At 39.8% G+C, this 25,022-nt stretch overlaps 1 protein-coding gene across 3 annotated transcripts in view; it reads left to right on the forward strand.

Annotated features, from left to right (window-relative positions):
• Greb1l (GREB1 like retinoic acid receptor coactivator) overlaps positions 1-25,022 on the forward strand; it is a 236,711-nt gene that overhangs the window by 137,164 nt on the left and 74,525 nt on the right. For 2 of the 3 annotated variants that reach the window (NM_001432470.1, XM_087593267.1), the window contains 2 exon segments: positions 2,055-2,231; positions 4,348-4,470. In NM_001432470.1, coding sequence (NP_001419399.1) covers positions 2,055-2,231; positions 4,348-4,470 — 300 coding nt within the window. 3 annotated transcript variants of the gene reach the window in all.

The raw sequence follows: 25,022 nt of genomic DNA on the forward strand, positions 1-25,022 counted from the left end.
AGTGAAATTAAGCATATAGCTTAATACAGAAATCTAATGGTAAAGCTTCCTTGTTATAGCAAATTAGCAGAGAAGATCCAATCATTCATTTATTCATTTCTTACTATGTAATTAAAAACTAAGCTAAGCTATGACCTGGAGACTCAGAAACTATAAGGGACAGTCTTTTCATTCATTTACTTAAGACCCATTGGTGATATAGAACAATTTGGGAAACATTTAGCATTTTAAAAGCATTATAATCTCTTCTATCAGAGCGTATGAGGTAAAGCTCTGACAAAAAGCCCTGAAAAATGTCTCATAATCCATCTAGGGTTCTTTATAAGTAGGGAATACTCATATAGAAAGCACTGTCAGATTATGTGTCTGTTGGTTATATGAATAGAAAGCTAGGTGTAGAGATGGATGGATGGATGGATGGATGGATGGATGGATGGATGGAAAGATGGATGGATAGATGGGCAGATGGGCAGATGGGTGGGTGACTATAGGTACTTGGTGAACTAGACAGTCAATGATTTTTATTTATTGTTATTGGCCTATAGATTAAATAAATTGAGAAATGAGCAAATATTCTCTAATATAATCATCAGATCTGAGAAAGGACTCACTGTCTTCCTGGTCATCCCTTCTTTTGTGTGTTAAAGGGGCTAATGGCTGACTTTTCCTAAAGCAGTGCATGGCTTCTCATCCTCCCAGCCATTTCCTCCTTCACCTCTGCTCCAACCAGGCCATTGAGAGTCTTACTTTGCTTAATTAGTCCAAAGGATTGTTCATACACTCAATATAAAAGACTAAGAAGCTCAGGTGAGTAAAGAGAGGGTGAATGAAGAAAAATGGGAAGTTCACAGAGCCTGTGTCTAGCTCTCCTAGGAACAGGAGTGTCTGGAGTAGATCAGCACCGCACAGCTCTGTCCATGCTGCCCCTCCTGGCTGCTCTCAGCTGCCTGGTCACAGCTCTCAGCATATTCGCTCCAAAACCAGAATCATGTGTGCTTGAGATGAACCACAACTGGATTCCAATTTTACAAACCTTTACAAATCTAGGGTCTAGTTCTGTCTACATAAAATTCTAAAAGAGAGATTCTAGGTGTCTCATATTAGGTCAGACACTTATCATACACTCCTAGTCTATAGGTCTGTGGGACAAGCTGCTGTGGTGAGCAGAGAACCAAGAGTGGGACCCACCGACTTGTTAAAACAAGAGCTTTGTTAGAGTAACAAACTGCAAGGATTTAAGGATTAAATAGTTTTTAAATAATGAAAAATAAAACCGTGATATTTGAAATTCGAGGTTTTATTATTGTTTATTCATATCCGAAAAGACAGCTTCGTAAAGATGCATCTATTGCAGCATACATTCTTTGCCATTCATCCAATTATTCTCTCCGCAGCAGGATCTTAAGAAAGGAGCATACGGCACGCAAACATGAGGGCTTTAGGACAAAAATTCTTTATCTTCATTTTCTTTTTCCTTCCCCTCCCCCACCCCACTCCTTCCTCCCTGTCCCCCTCCCTCTCTCCCTTTTCCTTTCTCTCCCAATGCTGGAGCTCTATCTCCAGGCTTTACTCAGCTAGACAGGTGTTTTGTCACTGAGCTCCACTCCTCAGCCCCCACCCAATTTTCCTGTCTTTATAAACTATCTAAATTCTGTAACCTGATAGTTCCCAATCTGTTTTCTTAGCCATTGTCCTGTTAGAATGGTGTTGAATGTATTCCCAATCTTTACTGTTATAAAAATGACTCTGCAAATTATTATAACTTGACTGTGAACTTCATGGAGCAACCTTAAATTTCCTGAATATTTTAATATAGAGTACCAGCTTACAAGCATTGGTAATTTTATCTGAAGAATTTAGAATCAAAGGGGAAAGTTGGAGGTCAAGAGACTCCACTAAAAACCTTCCTCTGCTTTTCTTTCCCTTCTGAAGTATTTCCTAAAAGTTAGGATATTGTTGGTTCAATAGACTATGAATATTTTTATACTTTTCACATCTAGAAGTGATGTATCAACTTACAAGGCTACTAGTAACATTATCTTTTCCCATTTCAGGGTTTTCTGGAAATTGTATTGGTTGTGGAGAAAGAGGATTTCGATATTTCACGGAATTTTCCAACCACATTAACTTGAAGCTCACCACCCAGCCAAAGAAGCAGAAGCACTTAAAGTACTACCTAGTCAGAACCTCCCAGGGCGTGCTATCAAAGGGACCTCTCATCTGCTGGAAAGGTAATCAAATACCAAGAGGGGGAGGGGAGGGAGATTCTGTGATGGTAATAAGTGACCCTTACAGGGTTCAGAGTACAGGTGTGGAATACATAAATAGCTCAAGTTCAGAACCCTGCTCAAAAAATGCAAAGCCCTCTGGGAGGTAGTTTGACTTGCCCCTCGTTATAATTAAGTGAAGCACCTGAGAGGCAGGAAAGTGCAGGACTCCAGATCTGTCTCCAGAGAAAGTTTGCGGCTCTGGGGCTGGCAAAGGACCTCCTGGCTATCTTTCACTTAGAACCAGAGTGCAAAATGTTCTCTGTGCTTTATTTCAGTTTGTTAGTAGTTCTTGCCAGTCTATGTTTTTCTATTTTTATTTTACCAAAACATACCCAAATAGCAATTCAGTCTTCTAGACTCCTTGGGAAATACATGATTGAGTTGACAGTTTTGTTTCTTTGGAATTAGCAACAATTTAGGTAGCTAATCTCTACAAAGTCCCATCGCCATGTGCTTCCCAGGCATCGCCACAGTTTTAGCTACTATCCTAATGTAGTTTCTTTGATGCTGAGACTTTTTCTCCATAGAATAGTTGTCTTTATTGTTCTTGCCTACTGACTATGGGGTAGCTGAATAAATCCGAATGACAATAGCACATTTGTCTCTGGGTCCTGCACCATAATTACTCTTGGCTGCATTTGAGGTGGCTGTTGCATGTCCCAAGCCTTTGTCATCAGAGCTTAAATCTTGTAAGCACTGAATCTTAAGAATATCACTCATAGCTCTTTATCCTGGCAAAGTCTAAAGAATTGTCCTCTAGAAAGTCTTCTTGAATACCATAAATTGTAGTTAAAGAGTAAAATCTCTTTAACAAAGTTTAAAAACTCAAGCATTGTCTCTCTGACTTTTTCTTTTAGCTTTTGTTTTATTTGCATAAATATGATTGACTTCTTTGTGCACAAGGAGTTCATGTTCCTAGTGAAGAATAGCATTTTCATATTACTTGATTAATGATTTATTGATGTGTGTGTGTGTGTGTGTGTGTGTGTGTGCATGCATCCTCACGCTACCACAGCACATGTGGAAGCCAGAGGACAACCTGTGGGAATCTGTTGTCTCCCTTCACTATCTGGGTACCAGGGGTTGAGCTTCTATGTCAGGTTTGGTGATAAGCACTTTTACCCTCTGAGCCACCTCACTTGGCCACTTTATAAAGTGGCCTCATATTTATAGCAGATTTTATTTTGGAACAAATTGTATACTTATTTATATAATACCACATAATATCAATATGTGTCTATGCCCATAATATGCATAAGATGAAGTTAAACTTTATGCCAAAATACAGTCACTGTTTTCAGAATGCAGCATGGGCTGCTTCAGAAAACTGCTTTCAGTCCTTGTGTGTGCCTCGTTACCAAGGAAACTTTCCCTAGAACCCTTGTAACCCTGTTACAACCACACATTCCTATTTCACATGCTACTTTGTGAGACTAGTACTTGTATAATTTAGTTGGAACTTGAAGACTGAGTGTCACAGCATTCACTGAGTCAGTATACAGTACATTAAAGTCATACCAAAACCTCAGTAGTATCAGATACTCAATGCAAAACTCACCACTGTATTATCAATAATCATTTTGAATATCACTTACCTACTTCCTTTAGTAAGAACTAATAATAACAATTTCCTTCTAATTTGTCTCTTCTATCTATACAGTTTTTATGTTTGAATATTCATTAAGATCGAGTGAACATATGAAAGCAGGCTACATGGATTCAAAGTTACTATGACACATTTAAATAAATTATGAACAACAAGTTACCTGGTATTTAAAAAACAATGTTTTTTATAAATTATTGACATTGTACCGTCTATCTTACCCATAAAACTATCCAAACTATGTTGGTTATGGCATTTTTTGTGTGGGAACTAATCTGAGGGCCATAAAATTGTGATTTCTTTGCCTTAAGCATAACACCTGGCCTAGTCTGGACAGGCTGTTGGAGATAGCAATTAGGACAGTCGCTACCGTTCAAGAAGTAAAACCTTGTTTCAGTGATCTTGTGAATTGTGTCCCGATAGCCTGTTAAAATAAAAACCAGCTTCTTCATAGCCCTTTTTAATTCCTTCTAGAATGTAGAAGCCGACAATCCTCTGCTCTTTGCCACTCCACTAAGCCAATTTCTTCAGTATCATCAAGTGTGGCTCCAGAAAATGGAACAGCTAATGGATACAAAGCAGGCTTCACTCAGACAGGTATGAAATAGTTTTATGTTATTGTACTTAATGAAGCATCTTTCAGCTTACTTAGCTGGCTTGAGTGAGATGTTTTCAAATATAATACTCATTGAGTATTATTAGGATACAATTTGACCTACTAATGGAATTAGAAGCCAGTGTTGAGATGGTAAGTCTTTGGAGAACCAGGACTTGAGTCTCAGTGGTCTTGCCAGTATTAGACAGAGAATGGAGAAAACTGACAGGTGGAAGAAAGTCGAGGTTAAATGTAGGATGGGACATCGGGCTTTGGATATGGAGTATGTAGAAATCAAATACCACAACTCTGGGGTAACACATACTGGGGACACAGGACACACTCACTAGAGTAGAATCCTAGGGAATAGCTGTGTTTAACCCCTAAGATGACTCTCATCCATCCCCTCAGAGTTCAGGGAACATCATGGAAGAGGAGATACAAAGAGTACAAGAGACAGAGGGGATCAAGGACACCAAGGAAACAAGGTTTCTAAAAGGAAAAAGAAAAAAAAAACAGAAACAACAGAAACCCTGAGATAACTGGAGAGAATAGCACGCTAGCTGGTGTAAAATAGGCTCCAGGATAGATTGGGTACAACCACAGTGGATGGACCCAGGATCTGTCGTAATGCTACAAGACAGGAGCTCGGTTACAAATAACTAGATAAAAATCTTAGTGCTTGAAAACTCTAGTATATTATCAAATCTGGACAGCAGAATGGGTGACTGATTCAATTGTTAAGTGGCTACAAGGAGAGCTTTCTAAAAACTCATATATTATATGGCACTAGTCAGAACCTGAGGTCAGGGTAAGACTTCAGGCAGAACAAAGTGGCCCATGCTGAAGGTTGATGAGCTATTGGTTATTTGAGAAAATTACTGAGGAGTAACATCACTGGATCTTAGGCAGTAAGAAAGGTGCTGTAACTGAGTACATGAATTATCTCTCAGTTCCTTTCTTTGTACCTTGAGAGTTCATATGTGCTAGCCATTGTCTGCTTCACCACAGAGTTAAAAAAAAAAAAAAACCAAAAAACTAGCAATGCACCATGCTACTTTCAACTTTCATGTGAGCCTCTCCTGGTCTGGTAAACTATTTACAAGGTGAAAGTATTAGAGTATGTCAGCAGAAATACAAGTATAACAAGGCCAATTTCAGTAGGACATATTTACTGTGTGCCCATAGTCAGCAAAATCTGACTGAACCTGAAAAACAATGTTCCTGATCCTGAGCAACTTTTAAACTGTTAGGATATTTAGATAGAGCCTTTTACCTAAGACAGCAGACTGTTTCTAAAATAAATGAATGTCATGTCACTAGCTATTTAAGAAAGAAAAAAGTTGGTATTTGGCTCTTGGCATTGAAAGACCAGCCTTCATTACATCAGCAACATGCCTACATGGCTTCCTAGAATATTATTTTAGTGATTTTTATGGTAATTTTATTTTCCCTTAGACCTTGGAGATAATAATATGAAAAATTAAAGCTATAGTGTTAAAAATTAACACTTACTTCATTCCAATAAGTGCATATCAAGTGTTCATTACATTCTAAGAACCTTATCAGGCATCATGAGGCAGGGTTCCAGTACTTGACTAACAACCCCCATAATTTAAAACCACGCATAGAAGGGATTAAAAACAATAAACCATGCTAGCTTTTCTACAAGGCAGGCTAGATGTATAAATAACAAGTTGTCCCCTGAAAATACTAAAATGTCATAAGCACTAATATATTAATTAATCATACCAGGAAATATGTTTTGAAAACAATTCTTTGTTGTTGTTCTGAAAGAAGAAATCAGTCTTTTGCAAAGATTTGGACTTTAGCCAAGGATCCCCCAGTGCCCTGAGGAGACATAAGCAAGGGAGAGAGAGAAGGTCACTGACTGACTCACAGTAAACACAAGTGGCCAAAGGTTATTTCAGTATTCCTGGGTGGAAGGTAAGAGATAACTTGACCCAAAATTCATTGTTAGCAGATTTATGTGCAACTCAGATAGTTTACTAGAAGAAAAACTCTTCTATAAGGTGTCATTGGAAGACTTTCATAGCGATCCATTTATGTGTATAGTTAGACACAGACTGAATATGACAGGCTGTAAGAATTCCATGTTAGCATTATGGTGTCATGATAAACATTAGGTATAAGTTGTTTTTATGATACGTTAAGATTCACCCATCTATAGGTGAACTGGACTACTGGTAGACAAGGTTTCTTAGCCTGAAATGTGAATACACATTGTGCAGCATTGGAGGCAATGATTCATTTATTACCCACAAGCCTTGGCTGTTCTAATTTGCACTACTCACCCCTGCATATTTTCATACAACATTTTGTGTCACTGGTTATTTAGATTCCAGTCACCAATCCCAATGGATTATTTTACCATCGAAGTAGCTGTGTCTTCAGTTACCTACGTTATATACATCTGTCTCCCACAGATACACACATTATTTAATCGGGACAAGAATTCAAGAACAGATAAATATTTTCTAACCCAAAGTCTTGAAATTTTTAAGTTTCTTCTAAATATTTTGTTGTTAAAACTCTTGGAGTTAAGCCAAGGAGCCATTTTTAGTTAATTTTTGTGTATGGTATAAGGTGAGATTCTAAGTTGGTCTTTTTATATGTAGCTTTCCAGTTGCTCCAGACCATTTTATTTAAGATAGAAAAAGTTTATTTTAGTTTATGGCTTTTAAGGGTTCATTCTGATTGCTTGACCTCTTATGGTTAAACATCACAGCAATAGGAATGTGTAGACAATTACAAAGTCCCTGCTGTGATTCAAGATAATTGCCCATGGGCCCCTCTAAAATAAAAATAAATTACATACTTTAAACATTCAGTGACACAGAGAGAACATTCCTATTCCAAAAGGGAAGAAAAGAAAGGAGAAACGTCCCCCCTCCCCCAAAAAAGATTGAGACACAGTAAGGCAAACAGTAAATCCTGCAGCTCCATGTCATCATAGAAACACCAGCAGGTTTATGCAACCCTGCCCTATGGCCTTGGTGTTTGCAAACCATATGGCTTCTCTCATGATTGGGTCCACTTGTTGCTTTTCTTAGCAGATATTCTTTGTTTGCTCTCTGATATCCTCAAGTCTCTATTGCAGCCATGGATTTTTACCCTCATAGTTTTATATAACATAATCTCAGAGGCTTCTGGCAGAGGATCCAAACCTGCTGCCCACTGCCTAGACCCACAGGCGTTTCTCTGGAATCTTAGAAATTACTGTGACCCCAGGAACCCTTGCATTCTCAATGACTCTCCCCAAAACAGGACTACATGGACGACAAAGTTGCCATTAGCTTAAAAAGTAGCTCTCTGGACCCCCTTGAAGTATGGTTATGGTGGTACAGTCTCTGGGTCCCTGGGCAAGAGACCTAGAAAAACACTTCCCTGGGAAAGCCTCTGGGAGCAGGGTATGCTGGAAACAATTTCTTCCCAAGTGAGTCTTTCAAGTGAATTTATAATTCTACCCTTTGGAACCTGTGATGGTAGGATCTGGCTGACTCCTGAGATGCACTTAAAGTGCCTTCCCTATAGTATTAGATGTTTGGTTTCTCTTTAATGACACTAATCTTCTTTTAAAACACTCACACACATACATACACTCTCTCACTCTCCCATGCACACACACACATATACATACATTCACACATATACATACACACACTCACATATATATATAGTGATATATGTGAATGTACATACATTCACATTCATACACACACTCATTTATATATACTCACATATATACTCTCACAAATATACACACTCATACACATGTACACACACACATACACACATACTCTCAAACACACACACACACACATACATACATACTCACACACATAAAAACATGCGGACCTTTCTTATCTATAACTTTCAGTTTGTTCCTTTTCTGTCCAGACTAAATGCTTTTTAAAAACTCTTCTCTGCTTTTTGTTCTTAATTCTCATTAAGTGTAACTAAAATACGCCAGTAACAAATATGTTACAATCTGAATGCTAATCTGTCTTGAAATTCTCTTGCCAAATTGAGTAGTCTGTCAACCTTGGAATTCAACCTCTCACAGTTTTGAAACACGCAGAAAATGTAGACAAATCCTTTGCCAGAATGTAGCACTCGTGGCCTTTAGTAATGTCCAATAGAATCCTTCTTTCAATCTTAAACATTATCAAGACAGTCTCTACTGTCCACATTTCAATGTCTGATCTCTGAGCTCCCAATATAGCCACTCACAGTATTCTGCTTACAACATTCAAGGGCCTCTTAGCCCAAATCTCCAAATTTCTCACTTTGCTTTTCTATTTATCCCAGTACCTGAAAATATATATTAACCCTGGGATAATATTATTTTATTAGTGTGAAGATAATGTTTTTATCTACCTCTAGGCCAAAGACAAGCCACTTAAGGCCTGCCAAAACCAATAATAGAATGACTTTGACAAAAATTCTGTCAAAAAGGCTAGCATATGACTTTGTGGGCTCAATTTTGTCTCTATGGACCATTTATCCATAAAACAATTCTGTAATTATGTTGTATGATTGATTTGGCATAAAAATGAATATGTGTATCAAAGTGCTTTCTTACTTGAGGATGTAGCTCAGTTCTATAACACTTGCTTTACAGGTATGGGGCCTTGGATTTGAACTCCAGACTCACAATGAAACAAATCATTTTCTTCAGTTTTGTTCTTTCTGATTTTAAATGACTGAGACATTCAAATGAACCTAGAAAAGTCCTCATGAGGTTATCCTTGTTATTGCAATCAGAGACACTGGCTATGAACTGGGACTTCCCTCTCTGTGAGCCACTGTAGTAGTAAGTTCTTACTGTTGTAGCTAGTATTTTAAAGAAGTATGAGTAATACCAGACGAGAGGGCTTGCCTCAGATGAGCCAAACATGACATAGACATATAACAGAGGCAGATGGACTTACCACAGATCCAGATCCAGGAAGAATGTCTCAAAAGTAGAAACACAAAATGTTGATTGTGAAAGAAAAGACTCACAGTTCAGTATTTTAAAAATATAACTTTGTGTTATTAAAAAGAACCAGAATAAATGCAAAAATCCCTAAGTTATGAAGCAATAAGAATATGTTAAATATGTAAAATTAATACAGAACTAGTTTCAAAGAAAAATGGCACCTTTGAACCAATAAGAAAAAGACAGATCAATATTAAGATATGAGAAATTATGTTAGTAGGTACCTCATAAAACAAGAAACCTGAATAGTTAACAAATACATGGAAAGATGATTATCCACTGTGGTAATTCTACATTAAAAACATGAAAAGCTGCAGGACATGGTGGTACATGCCTTTGATCTGGGCATTCAGAAGGTAGAGGCAGATGGATCTCTTGAGTTCAAAGCCAGCCTGTTCCATAGAATGAGTTCCAAGACAGCCAAGGCTATACATAGAAACCTATCTGGAAAAAAAGAAAGAGCAAGGGGGGGAGGGTAGGAGAAGCCAATATGTATGTATACATATATATGTATATATCTCAAATATCAAATTCACAGTAATTTCAAGTATGCCAATAGTTGGCAAAATTTCAAAAACCAGAAAAGAAAAAACACCATTGGTAAAGTGTTAATTGTGGAACTGGAGAGATGGCTCAGAAGCTAAGAGTTCTTGCTAATCTTGCAGAGGATCCAGATTCAATTCCTAGCACAAAGAGGCAGTTGGCTAACAACCATCCATTACTCAGGTTCCAAGGGATCTGACACCCTTGTCTCATGAGGTTTGCAGGTCCTATGTGTACATGGTGCACATACAGACAAGATGGCACACACAAGGAAAACGTTTAAATATTTAAAATATCTAGCATAAAGAATGTTAGTCGGTGCACCAGTTATTTTGTAGAGTAGAAAGTATGAGCATTCTGTAGTTTAGCTGTTTCCTAGATAAACTTGTAAGAGTCATCTACATGCCTCCTCTTCACAAGTGCTTCTCGTAATTGATTAAGGAGCTCAAGTGTTCATCAGCAGTGTACTGGGAAGAAATTTATAGAATGAAATACATTACTAAGAATGAGCAAACAGGGGCTGGGGATTTAGCTCAGTGGTAGAGCGCTTACCTAGGAAGCGCAAGGCCCTGGGTTCGGTCCCCAGCTCCGAAAAAAAAGAACCAAAAAAAAAAAAAAAAAAAAAAAAGAATGAGCAAACAACTTCCTGTATCCAGCATTATGACTGAGGCTCATAGATAAGATGAATGTCATTCATAAAAGATCCTATCACTGTTGTTCCATTAGAATAAGGACAGACCTAAGCCATTCAGGATTGCACGCCTGTGGGCACCTAAACAGAGAGGAAGGCGGTGGGTGATAACTGCTCTAACAAATACCTAAGATAAACTTACATAGAGCAAAGGTTTCTTTTGACTTGTGGTTTCAGAACTTAGTGCCTGTGGCCAGTTGATTGTTGCTTGAGGCCCATGATGAGACATCCTGGTGGGGAACACACACTGGAGCTGCTCACTGTACAGTGAGGCTGTTGCTGTCCTCTGTCGTAATAATGCTGTAGTCTGGAACCTCCAAGTGGACGATGCTCTCTAAAATGTAAAATCGGGGAAGGGGCTGGGGAGGTGGGTCGAGTGCTACAAATACTTACTGAGCATGCATGAAGACTCTGGACCCCCAGTGCCCGTATAGAAGCCAGATGCAGCAATGTACACATTTGTAACTCATTTGCCCTTATGGGAAGATGAGCTATGGGTACAAGAACCAGGTAGCCTGGCATGCACAGCTGGGAATGATGAGAGACCTGTCTCGAAACCAAGTGGAAGGCAAAGACTGACGACCAAGGTCGTCCTGTGACTTCAGCAAGTGCACTATGTATGTGAGCCCCTTTTATACACACATGTACTATACATACAAACGCATGCAAACAGTAAAACATGTAAGGTTACTGTGGCAACCCTGAGCTGGATGTGCATGGTTTCCTCCCAGTACTTCTTTTTCTGGGGGCTCTGGGATTCTAGACAGAGTTTCTCTGTGTAGCCCAGGCTGTCGTGGAACTTGCTGTATAGAGCAGACTGGCATTGAACTCAGAGATCTACCTGCCTGTGCCTCTCAACTCTGACTCCTTCATGAACTGCTTGACCTCCTTTGCTTTGTCTCCTGTTTAGGACTGCTGTTTGAGTGTCCAAAATGTTTAATGTTATGCTGTGTGCTTCTGAGGCCCCTTACTCGTAGACTCATCACTTGGCTTCCAAACCCTGCCCTTGGACTCCTCTGTCCCTCTGACAACTGTCTAGAATGCAGTCTGTATGAGAAGTCATCAATAAGCTGACCTCAATAGTAGCCATCTAAGGTCACTTTACTCCTAGCACTGGGCCGGGGCAGGCAGATCTCTGTGAGTTGGAGGCCAGCCTGGTCTACAAAGCAAGTTCCAGAACAGCCAGAACTACACAGAGAAACCCTGTCCCAGAGAAGAAGAAGAAGAAAAAACCCCATCTAGGATAAATAAGTCTGTTTCAAAATTCAACAATAAAAAAAGTAAACAGCCAGGTATGGTGACAAATACTTATAATTCCAGCTACTCAGGACACAACAGCAGGAGGATCACAAGTTTAAGGCCAGCTTGTGCCACTCTGAAAGACTGTCTCAATTCAAATGAGTGCAGGAAGAGAAGCAAGGGGAAGAAGGCAGGAGAAATGTGTGAATAACAATAATGTTCTAGTAGTGTGAAAAGATGCAAATTAAAACAACAATAAGTGTGTGCATGCTTATGTGCATGTGTTTAGGTCATAAAGTAGATAGAGCAGGACCATGAGAAAGACAAAAATCTAAAGAAAGGGTGGAAAGATTGGGGACAGCATTCAGTGCTGTCTGTGTAGGAAGGAGTGGGCAGTAAGAGGGGTGGCAGTTAAATGATAAAGAGGATGAATGATAATAAAATATAACACACACACACAAATGTGTGCACCCTCACACGTGGCACACACGTGGACACATACATATATATAAATAAGAATGGAAACCATTCTCTTTCCAAAAAATGAAATACCCTTTTAAATTCTCACCAACATGACTGCCTAAACATGAACTGTTTGAACAAGGACTCCAGAGTAGATGGGGGAAAGACCACAAGACTGCTAACCCCACACAAAGAACTGCCAGCACTCAGGAGAGTTGAGAGCAGAACTCGTCCTCCCCAGGGAAAGCCCAGGGGGGGACTGCTTATCTAATACCAAGTGGTCAGTGCCGAATACATAGGAACAGCAACATTATACAGACCGAGACAGTGAGCTAGTCATATTCAGAAATATGTATGTACATACATATATACATGCAATGAAAAAGCAGACCATAAATTTGAAAGAGGGCAAGGAGGGGCTTATGAGATGGTTTGGGGGGAGGAAAAGAAAGGGGGAGAATAATGTGACTATATTACAGCCTCAAAAAATAAAAGAAAAAATTATACAATCTCCTACTGTTTTTTATTAAGTGGTGGGGGAAAGCTTCCAGTCGAATGAGTGAAAGATCAAAATAAAATTGCTTCTACGTATAAAAAATAAAATGCTGTAACAAAGTCCATCGTGTTGTGCTACACTGTAAAATGACTAAACTGTAAAGGCTGACCGCACTGAGCACTGAGTATATGCCAAACCAACAACAAAACAACAACAATAAAAAAAAAATAAGGGCTGGGGATTTAGCTCAGTGGTAGAGCGCTTACCTAGGAAGCGCAAGGCCCTGGGTTCGGTCCCCAGCTCCAAAAAAAAAACCAAAAAAAAAAAAAAAAATAAGCCTCACCTTTAGTCCCAGCACTCAAGAGGCAAAGGCAAGTGTACCTCTGTGAGTTGGGGCCAGCCCAAAGCCTACAAAGAGAGTTTCAGGACAGCCAGGACTACACAGAGAAACCCTGTCTAAAAACAACACAACACAACACTAAAACCCTTTAATACATGCATTCAGTGTAAGATGGGAAAAGTTTTAGGGGAAAAAGCAGATTTTTAACTGCTTGTTAAGCACATGTCTTGTTTATTCAAGAGAGAAGAAAATATAGATCCATAGAAAAGTGTGTGCAATATCCGTGGCAACTTTCTTTGTGATGGCCCCAAACAGGAAACAACTCAATGTCTAAACATAATTTCTCTATACACACAATGTGATGTTATGCATCATGGTCATAGCATTGGAGGTGATCTCAAAAGATTTCTGGGAAGTTAAAGCATCCAGGCTCCCCAAATATTCATGATTCTATTAATATAAACTCCAGACAATTCAAGATAACCTGGAAAAAAGTGGGTCAATAATTGCTTGTGGATAGAAAGCAGGGGAGAAGAATTAGGAAGAGGCATCAGGAAACTGAAGGATAAAGATACAAGTATGGCTCTTCTCACACAATGTATCCTGATTAGAGTTTCCCCTCCCTTTACTCCTCCCAGTGCTTTTCCACCTCCCCTCTCATCTGGATCCATTCCTTTATGACTCTTTTTAGAAAAGAACAGGTTCCTAAGAGGCAATAACAAAATAAAATATAATAAACTGAAACAAAAGACATCAAATCAAAGTCAAACAAGGCAAACCAACAGAAGGAAAAGAACCCAAGAGAAGGCACAGGAATCAGAGACCCATTTGTCCTCACACTCAAGAGTCCCTCTTCTGGCCTCCTCCAGCAGCACCATACATGTGATGCACAAACATACACATAAAATAAAAATAAATCTTTTAAAAAATTAAAATCACTCTGCGTAACCCACTACTGAACTAAACTTTTACTTTATATATTTAATAAACATTATTAAGTATATAAAATACTATTTGTCAGCTTACATGTAAGCATTTTTATCTTTATTTATTTATCAATAATAATAATATCAATAATATCAATTTATTCTACTATTTTGAAATGTTTAACGTTTTTAGAATACCTGGCTAGTTTTATGTCAACTTGACACAAACTACAGTGACCAGATAGGAGGTAGCCTCAACTGAGAAAATGCCTCTATAAGATTGGGCTGTAGGCCAACTTGTAAGTCATTTTCTTAATTAGTGATTAACAGGGAAGGGCCCTCCTATTGTGGATGTGGCCATCCCTGGGATAGTGGTCCAGGTTTCTATAGGAAAACAGGCTGAGCAAACAGCAAGGAGTAAGCCAGTAAGTGATAGCCCTCCATGGCCTCTGCATCAGTTCCTGTGTTCCCGAGTTGTGAGTTCCTGTCCTGATTTCCTTTGATGATGAACTGTGAGGTGGAAGCAAAAGCTAAATAAACCCTTTACTCCCCAAGTTATTTTTGGTCTTTAGTCCTGGTGTTTCATTAGCAATAGAAATCCTAGCTAGTACCTGTGTGCATGTGTTTACATATATATGTACATATATGGTATGTTCATATGTGTATAGTAAGTTTCTCTTCCATACCTAGTTTCTACATGCCTGTCTACAAGCAGATGGTCACTGTAATCAGTTTCTTATGGGCCTGGTATGGCTTGAACTTAATGAACTGAAACCAGGAACCAAAATTAAGTTGCTTCCATCAAATACTTGTTTACACTGATACAAAAGAAGAAAGACATCTCTAGATGTCCTTTATGCCTATTTAATCAAGGGAAAGTAACAATTCTCCTTGACGCACCTGCTCGCTCCAGAGGCAGCCGGTTGTACACTGCCTGCATGTCTGGCTCACTTTCACATTGCTACAACTGAGAGGTCCTTCCGAGCAAAAAGTGTCCTCTCTTTAGTGCAATGAATCACCATGCTTCTCAAATGTGCCGTAATTACCTAGCCTGACCCAGCACTGGAGGGTGTTTATAATGCTTCCAAGTAAGTCAGCAATGAGTAATGTCTACATATATCCTGGGTTTTTTGTTTGTTTGATTTTGATTGGTTGGTTGGTTTGGTTCTTTGAAACAAAGTTTCTCTATGTAGCCCCGGTGGTCCTGGAGATCCACCTGCCTCTGCCTCTGCCTCCTGAGTGCTGAGATTAAAGGCATGCGCCACCACTCCAGGCTCACATACCACTTCTTATTTGTGTATCAATGTCCAGCAATTGCTGAACTGATGTGTGCTCACCCATAATCTCTATAGATCCAATCTCCAGGGAGGCTGAACCAGTGTAATGTGGCAGTTCATTTTTGCAAAGACGCTAACTATTGTGGAAACCTTTGGATTTTTGTCATTCCAACAGGGAACAATGGCATCTGAGTGTGGTTTTCACTTATATCTCTCTTATTATTGACATTGAATCTCTTAAACTATTTAATTTTTCTATGAACTCTGTATTTTTTGCCTTTTTCTCTTTTAAATTGTTGATATGTTTGAGTCCTAAAAGAATTAGGACCTAAGATAAGAACTTGAGTATTGGAATTTATTTGGGAAGTGATGCCTAGAAGCAAAAGTAAGTCAGTGAAAGCAAGTGTTTTCTATGTGATTGTTATAGCCCCCAAAGGTATGTACCTATCAGATTCACTAAGAAGCATACCAAAGGCCTTCCAGAATTACCTTCTAAAGACATGACTTCTACCACTGAGGCAGTTCACTAATTGAGAGCTGCTTCTGAAGTATTATATTCTCTTGAATTTCTGGACTGGTTTACAGTGTTCAGGGATCTTGATGGTCTTGAAGAAGGCCTAGAGACAAAAGACTGCAAAAGTCAGGTGTGAGCTTTGTAGGAGACTTTCTCCAAGAGAGTGAGTTCACAAGGCATTGTCCAGTGGAGCCCCTATTGATATTGAAGGTGGGCCAGTGAGATGCAGGCCAACCAGCAGTTGCTTTTTTTTTTTCTCTTTCTGGTTTTTGTTGACTGTGTGTAATAAATTATCTGTGCTGTCACATGTGGTTCCTCTGTTTTACTTACATCATGCTTTTTTTAAAGATTTGTTTATATTATGGAGTACTTGTGGCATTTTGAATAATGATTTTATTGACATTGACATGTAATTTTACATCATACAATTCAACCATTAAAAGTTTGCAAGTTGGAGGATGTAGTGAGTTATTGATACATGATCTCACATAAAACTCAGCCTTGTTTGGAACTCTTGGTCTTCCTGCCTCAGTGCACCACCATGTTCAATAGTCGTCTTCACCCTGAGGAGAATCCTCACAGTCCTTGCTTAGCCCTCTCCTCATCTGAGAGCAGCTCTAAATCTGCCTTCTGTTACTGCAGTTCTGTACTCCAGACATTTTATTGGCATTTGCCAACTGGCTCCTTCCACTTGACTCGTTTGTTGCATATGCTGGTAATCTATCTCCTTTCACTGATGAGTAAAAGTCTATTCTCTAAACTGAAATTTGTTTATCCATTTGTCAATGAGTGGATATTTCTGTTAACATTTGGATACTTATTGGACTCTCTGGGACTCACTGGAGGACTTTATGGCCAGCATGTTCAATTCTCAGTCAATGACCAACCAACCAATAAAAGGAAGATAATTCTGAGAACATTTGCAGGCAGTTCCTTTGTAAGACATTTGCTTTCACTTCTAATTTCGTGCCTGGGAGAGTTGGAGGAATTATGAGCCTACAAGACTGCCCCATTTTGTACTTTGACAAGCAATGACCAAAGACTCTAGCTTCCCCCCACCCCCATTCTCTATCTCTGTCTCTCTCTCTGTCTCTGTCTCATACACAGAGAGAGACAGAGAGATAGAGAGCGAGTGCTCTCCCTGCCCCTGCCTCTAGAGTGCTGAGACTAAAGGAGTGCCCCACTAACCCAGTTCATTCACTCCTATGATTATGTCCTTTGAACACAGTTTGTTTCTGTTTTCATGAATTCCAACTCATTTATCTTTCTTCTTCTGGCGAAAACCATCTTTTTCTTTATTGCTATGTTCTTGACTCATACCTAAAAAATACTTGCATAATGCCAAGTTTATGAGCATCATTTCTACATTTTCTGAGAAGGATAAAGCTTTAGATACTACATTTAGCTGTTACATATTGCTAGAGACAAGGTCTCACTGTGTCATCCCAACTAGCCTGGAACTCTATATAGTCCAGACTTGCCTCAAACTCACAGAAATACTATTGCATTTAAATCCATTTTAACTTAATTTTTGTGTGTAGTGTGACGGTTGAGGACTATTGTATAGGGCTATGCAGTTATCCCCGAACTAATGGCCGGAAAAAAAAATGCTTTCTTGTCCAATGCGTTTTCCTAGCACTCTTGTCCTAGCACTCACCATTCGACTGTTCTTAAGATGAAAGGGTTAATGTGTAGATTCTAAATGCCGTTGCTTATCTGTGTGCATCATGTGCCAATGCCACGTCTATGATGTTGACAGCTTTGTGTGGGACTCTGATCTGAGAAAAGTAAGTTCTCTAGCTTTGCTATTCTTAGATTATTAGATTATTCATAGATTATTTTGGTTCTCCGAGTCCCTTGTATTTCCCTGTGAATGTCAGGATTGGCTTGCCAGTTTCTGGACGAAGCTCATTGGATGCTGGTGCAGACTGCAGTAAATCTCAGAACGCTTGGGCAGCAGTGCCCACTTACCCTTACTAAGTCTCCTGATCCATGATCACATGGTATCTTCTCATTTACTTAGTTTTCTTTAACATTTCATAATAGATCTTTTTACTTCTTCTGAGCAACTTATTTGTAGTTATAATCTTAGTGCTTTTATAAACATATAATACTGAATGAGCGTATTAAATATAATCAATAAACTTAGATATTCCGTGCTTTATAACAGTGTACTGTACCTTATCACGTACACGTCAAGCAGTTCAGCTTTTTACCTGAGTCCTTGGGATCTGAACCCAGGCCTTTGTGTTCATCACTGACCATTTTATCTACTGAGCCTTGTCACCGGCTTCCACACCCTTTTAAAATATTATATTTTATATGTGGATAATTTAATATATGCATAAAATGTATTTTAATCATATTCACCACCCCCAACTCCGCCTCTCCCCTCCCCTTGGATACATTCCCTACCCCACTGTTTCCTCCAACTTCATGTCTTTCTTTGCCTAATGACCCAATGAGTCCTGTTTGCTCTGCTCATGTAGTCATGGGTTTGAACCCATCCGCTGTAGTGTGGAAGACCATATAGTTCCTCAGCTAAAGGTGGAGCTCATGAGCCCCTCTCCACCCATGCTGGAAGGTCTGTGTGGCTAGAGCTGCTATAAGTTAATGAGTGTGTCATATCTAGAAGACACTACTTCATCCCAGCCCTCCTATCCTCTTGTTCTGATAGTCTTTTCATCCCTGCCCCACTAATCATGATATTCCCTGAGCCTCGGGGAGAGGCCTGGTAAACGGCTGTCCCATTTATGACTGACACATTTATGATTCCACAGACACTCATTTTCTGCACTTTAAGCAGTTGTGAGTGTCGTGTGAACTACTGTCCACTCCACAAAGAAGGTCCTCCAATGGTGCCTGAAAGCTGTGCTGAGCTGTGAGTTGGAAGACAGTGCAGAGGTCATTCTGATTCTATGTCTATTGACCAAAACAATATTACTAGGTTCACACCTAGGGCCAATGAGCTTCCCCACCATTGACCACCACACATGGTTTCTTCCTGTGGGGCAGGCCTTAAGCCCACTTAGAAAGCAGTTGGTTATCCCCATAACATTCTTGTTGTTACTGCACCTGTGATATATATCCTCCTGCTCCTCAGCATTGTAACTTTCATGAGCTTTCTCCCATAGCAGCCTGCATAGCATCTTCTGATATTCTGAAGCTACACAAGGACTCCTTTTTTTTCTTTTTCTTTCTTTCTTTTTTTTTTTTTTTGAGTTCCCATCAATCCCAGGCTAACCTTGAACCTGTGTGTCATCCTCTCACATGCTTGGATTACTGGCTGAGCAGCACAGCACTTGTAAATCCAGTGCTGGAGAAGGAGACATGAGGACACCTGTGGCTCACTAGCCAGTCTTACCAAATCAATGAGCACCGGGTTCAGGAAAACCCTGTCTCAAAAACTAAAGTGGTAAGCAATTGAGGATGTTGCTCGACATGACCTCGGTCTATTTCTGCACGTATGTATTCATTCACACGTGAATGTATACAAGTACAATCGCATACACACACATAAGAAATTTATTTGTACAGTGATAGATGTATTTCATTAAAATGTAATTTTGAAGGAACTGTGGACATAGTTTGGATATGGAGTGTAGATACCCACCCCAATGACAGGTCATCTGAGTTTGATGCACTACCATGACCTAAAGTACAAAATATTACATGGATCAAGGGAACAAATATATTTGATGTACTTATAATAGCACCTAACATATACTAAATCCTAGTGCATGTGTCTCAAATAAAAATTAATTAAATCTGAATGCATACACATTCTTCCTAAAACATCTGAATGGTTCCAGGAGAGAACTAAACCCTCCCTCCTGTTTTTCTCAGCTCACCCATGCCAAATTAACCTTTTTCCTGCATATCTAAATGCTTGCTAATTTAAACAACCTCTCTCATTTTAAGATTCGCCGGCTCTCAGTCCAGCTAATTCTGCAATCAATTTAAGTGGAGCTCAGGACCTGACCTGGAATAAGAATGTGGTGAAACCACTGCCTTTACCTTTGCAGGTTGTAGGGAAGCCTTTTATTGCAGGTGATGTTTTCCTTCCTTCCTTTCTTTCTTTTTTTATAAATAACAAAAGACTTCTGTGAAATTTCATTGACAAATATTTGAAAACAGATGCTTGCATTCCCTGTAGCTGCCAGTTGAAGATGGCCATGGGGCTGCCTAGAAGAATGCAGTGCTAGACAAAAAGCTCTGCACTCGCTGCGTTCCAACCAGAGGAGTCAAAATGACATAGAGACGATAACCACAGTTTGATTCTGCTCAACAAACATTTCTTAATGCTCCTGCTGTGACTAGCAATTGAGGTTATAAAAACAAATAGTGCCTCCTAATCCAGTAAAGCTGATAGGCCTACACGATCTGTTAGTGTGCTTTAGCCAACATCTCAAATGATTGTGGGTGGATCCTTAGAAGAGATTGGTCTTAAAAATGGAGAGGGAATGCTGTCCAAAGGAGTGGGAGGAAGACAGCCCACATTCCAGTCACAGTAGAAACACATGGCTGTAAGAAACCGAGCACTAATGTAGCAGTACACACCTCTAACCCCAGCACTTAGGAGGCTGAGAGGAGGTTAGCCTGAGCTACATACAAAGATCTGCTATTAAAAAAAAAAGAAATAAAACAAGCAGGAAAGGAGGAAAATTACAAGACAATGCAAGAACTTTCTTAAATACTGAACTTGAAATATAAGATGCACAACTCAAAGTGTCAGGTGATGAGTGGTCAGTAAACAAGAAAAGAGCCACAGGAAGGCAGGCTGAGGAACATGGAGTTCACCCTACACTTACGGAACAGAGAAATGACCTGTTCTAGAATTTGAACCAGATCGTTTTGGCAGTAACATATAACAAACAAGAGGTAGAAATACTGCTGTGAGGTCATCTCACTAGTTCAAGTGAGGGATGCCGAGGTCCTCAACCAGAGTGTTAACAGGTTGGAAAAGGGAAGGCAAAATGAGAGTCCCCAGGAAATGAAATCAGATGGGCCTGGCAGACTACTATGGGCCTGAGGACAGTGTCTCAGGCAACAGCCATCTTTCTGGGCTAATGATGCCATCGCTTGAGAGAGGAACTGTGGAAGGAGGGACAGACTCTCCAAGAGAAGATTGTGTAGACATGTGGAGTCTGAATGAATGGAGCTGTTCATCACTCACTGATGTGTACTATGGAGGAGAGCTACAACCTGTAGGTCAAACCATCAAGGTTAATATCAGTCATGAAAGGTACGGGAAGAGGCAGGCTGTGAGTAAAGGATGGAACCCTACAAAAACCCAGTGCTTAAGAAGAATAAATGGTAAGACAGCGGAGACAGAGGACTGATCATTTTGCTGTCTGTTCTGAAGGTTAGCCATCACAGTGTACAAAACCCACCTTGTCTTCTCCTCCAACCCAGGAGTTGGGGGTTTGGTTTAAGCAGCTGACAACTGCCTGTAACTTCAGTACCAGGGGAATGAAGCTTGCCTGCATGCCTGCCTTCCTGCCTTCCTGCCTGCCTGCCTGCCTGCCTGCCTGCCTGCCTGCCTGCCTGCCTGCCTTCCTGCCTTCCTGCCTTCCTGCCTGCCTGCCTCTCTCTCTCTCTCTCTCTCTCTCTTTCTCTCTCTCTCTCTCTCTCTCTCTGTCTCTCTCTCTCTCTCTTCTTTCTTTCTTTCTTTCTTTCTTTCTTTCTTTCTTTCTTTCTTTCTTTCTTTCTTTAAGACAAGGTTTCTCTGTGTAATAGCCCTGGCTGTACTGGAACTCTCTTTATAGTCCAGGCTGACCTCAACCCCATAGATCTGCCTGCCTCTGCCTTCTGAGTGCTGGGATTAAAGGAATGTGCCACCACTCTTGGACCATAAAGATGAAATCTTAAAAGAAAGAAGAATTAGGCTGACAACTTCTGAATCCCCACTAATCACTCCTGATATCCCCACATGAGAGAAAGCTGTTTGCTCTTTGCCCTCTGGTAGACATTTACAGCTGCTTCTAGATTCTTTTGAAAAGAATTGAATATGAATCTGACTAGGCCTCTAACAATTAGTTTATTAGAAATACAATGGACACAGAGATGTTCGGTGGTACTAGGAACATTGAATCAGCAAGCTCCACAAAATGAGGAATTCAAGGTTTTTTTTAAAGAAAAAAATCACAAGAAATATGTTTTGAAAAAAATATTTTGCTTTGAAATTGTCTGCTATTTTCTGTGAAGACCTGAGTTCAGTTCAGCACCTACACCAGGCAGTTCACGACTGCTTGTAATCTCAGTTCCACAGTATCCAACCTCTCTTTGGACACATGCAGTCACATGCAGACTCTCTCTCTCTCTCTCTCTCTCTCTCTCTCTCTCTCTCTCTCTCTCTCTCTCACACACACACACACACACACACACACTCACTCACACACACACACTCACACACACACTATTTTTGTTTACAAAAAGTAGATCTTATTTTCAAAAATCATTTGGTATATGGCACCTAATTCAAACAGTTTTTTTTTGAATCACAGTTTGAACAAGCTATTTCTTTAAACTATTTCTGCTTGGATGATAATTATTAAGTATAATTTTTGCAGATATTTTTTTAATTTTATTTTTTCTGGATATTTTATGTATTTACATTTCAAATGTTATCCCCTTTTCCCCATCTCCCATGCCCCCTCCCCTCTCCCCCTGCTTCTATAAGGATGCTCCCACCTACCCACTCCAAACTTAATGTGCTGGAATTACCCTACTTAGGGGAAACGAGCCACCAAGGGCTTTTGCTCCTATTCATGCTGGACAATGCCATCCTCTGCTACACATGTGGCTGGAGCCATGGGTCCCTCCATGTGTACTCAATGGTTGGTGGATTAGTCCCTGGGAGCTCTGGGGAGTCTGGTTGGTTGATATTGTTGTTCTTCCTTTGGGTTGCAAACCCCTTCAGCTCCTTCAGCCTTTTCTCTAACTCCTCCATTGGAGTTCCTGTGTGTTCAATCCAATGGTTAGCTGTAACCATCCTCATCTGTATCAGCAGGGCTCTGGCAGAGCCTCTCAGGAGACATCCATATCAGGCTCCTGTCAGCAAGCACTTCTTGGCATCAGTGATAGTGACTGGGCTTAGTGGCTGCATGTGGAATGAATCCCCACGTATGGCAGTGTATACATGGCCTTTTCTTCAGTCCCTGCTCCACTCTTTGTCCCTGTATTTCCTCCTGTGAGTATTTTATTCTCCCTTCTAAGACGCAATGAAGCATCCACATTTTGGTCTTCCTTCTTCTTGGACTCCATATGATCTGTGGATTTTTTCCTAGGTATTCCAAGCTTTGGGGCTAATATCCACTTATCAGTGAGTGCATACCATGTGTGTTCTTTTGCGTCTGGGTTACCTCACTCAGGATATTTTCTACTTCCATCCATTTGCCTAAGAATCTCATGAAGTCATTGTTTTTAATAGCTGAGTAGTACTCCATTGTGTAGATGTACCACATTTTCTGTATCCATTCTTCTGTTGAAGGGCATCTGGGTTCTTTCCAGATTCTGGCTGTTGTAAATAAGGCTGCTATGAACATAGTAGAGCACGTGTCCTTGTTATATGTTGGAGCATCTTTTGAGTATATTCCCAGGAGTGGTATAGGGGGTTATCAGGTAGTACTATTTCCAATTTTCTGAGGAACCTCCAGACTGATTTCCAGAGTGGTTGTACCAGTCTGCAATCCCACCAACAATGGAGGAGTGTTCCTCTTTCTCCACATCCTCACCAGCATCTGCTGTCAACTGAGTTTTCAATCTTAGCCATTCTGACTGGTGTGAGGTGGAATCTCAGAGTTGTTTTGATTTGCATTTCCCTGATAACTAAGGATGTTGAACATTTAGGGTTATTTGATTCTCTGGAATCTAACTTCTGAGTTCTTTGTATATATTATATATTAGCCTCTATTGGAGGTAGGATTGTTAAGATCTTTTCCCAATCTGTTGGTTGCCGTTTTGTCCTAACCATAGTGTCCTTTGTCTTACAGAACCTTTGCAGTTTTATGAGATCCCATTTGTCGATTCTTGATCTTAGAGCACAAGCCATCGGTGTTCTGTTCAGAAAATTTTTCCCTGTGCCCATGTGTTTGAGGCTCTTCCCCCACTTTCTCTTCTATTAGTTTGAGTGTATCTGGTTTGATGTGAAGGTCCTTGATCTACTTGGACTTAAGTTTTGTACAGAGTGGATAAATTTGCATTCTACATGCCAACCTCCAGTTGAACCAGCACAATTTGTTGAAAATGCTATCTTTTTTCCAATAGATAGTTTTAGCTCCTTTGTCAAAGATCAAGTGACCATAAGTGTGTGGGTTCATTTCTGGGTCTTCAATTCTATTCCACTGATCTACCTGCCTGTCTCTGTACCAATACCATACAGTTTTTAATCACAATAGCTCTGTAATACTGCTTGAGGTCATGGATGGTGATTCCCCCAGTAGTTGTTTTATTGTTAATAGTTTTCACTGTCCTGGGTTTTCTGTTATTACAAATGAATTTGCAAATTGTTTTTTCTAATTTTATGAAGTATTGAGTTGGAATTTTGATGGGGATTGCATTGAATCTGTAGGTTGCTTTTGGCAAAATGGCCATTTTTACTATATTAATCCTGCCAATCCATGAGCATGGGAGGTCTTTCCATCTTCTGAGATCTTCTTCAATTTCTTTCTTCAGAGGCCTGAAGTTCTTGGCATACAGATCTTTCACGTGCTTGGTTAGAGTCACACTGAGGTATTTTATATCATTCGTGACTATTGTGAAGGGTGTCATTTCCCTAATTTCTTTATCAGCCTATTTATCCTTTGAGTAGAGGAAGGCTACTGATTTGTTTGAGTTAATTTTATATCCTGACACTTTGCTTAAGTTTTTTTTTATTTTTCTATCAGCGGTAGGAGTTCTCTGGTAGAACTTTTGGGGTCACTTAAGTATACTATCATATCATCTGCAAATAGTGATATTTTGACTTCTTCCTTTCCAATTTGTATCCCTTTGACCTCCTTTGGCTATCTAATTGCTGTGGCTAGGACTTCAAGTACTAAATTGAATAGGGAGGAAGAGA

The sequence above is a fragment of the Rattus norvegicus genome, chromosome 18, assembly GCF_021556685.1.
Source record: "Rattus norvegicus strain SHRSP/BbbUtx chromosome 18, alternate assembly SHRSP_T2T, whole genome shotgun sequence".
Classification (NCBI taxonomy): domain Eukaryota; kingdom Metazoa; phylum Chordata; class Mammalia; order Rodentia; family Muridae; genus Rattus; species Rattus norvegicus.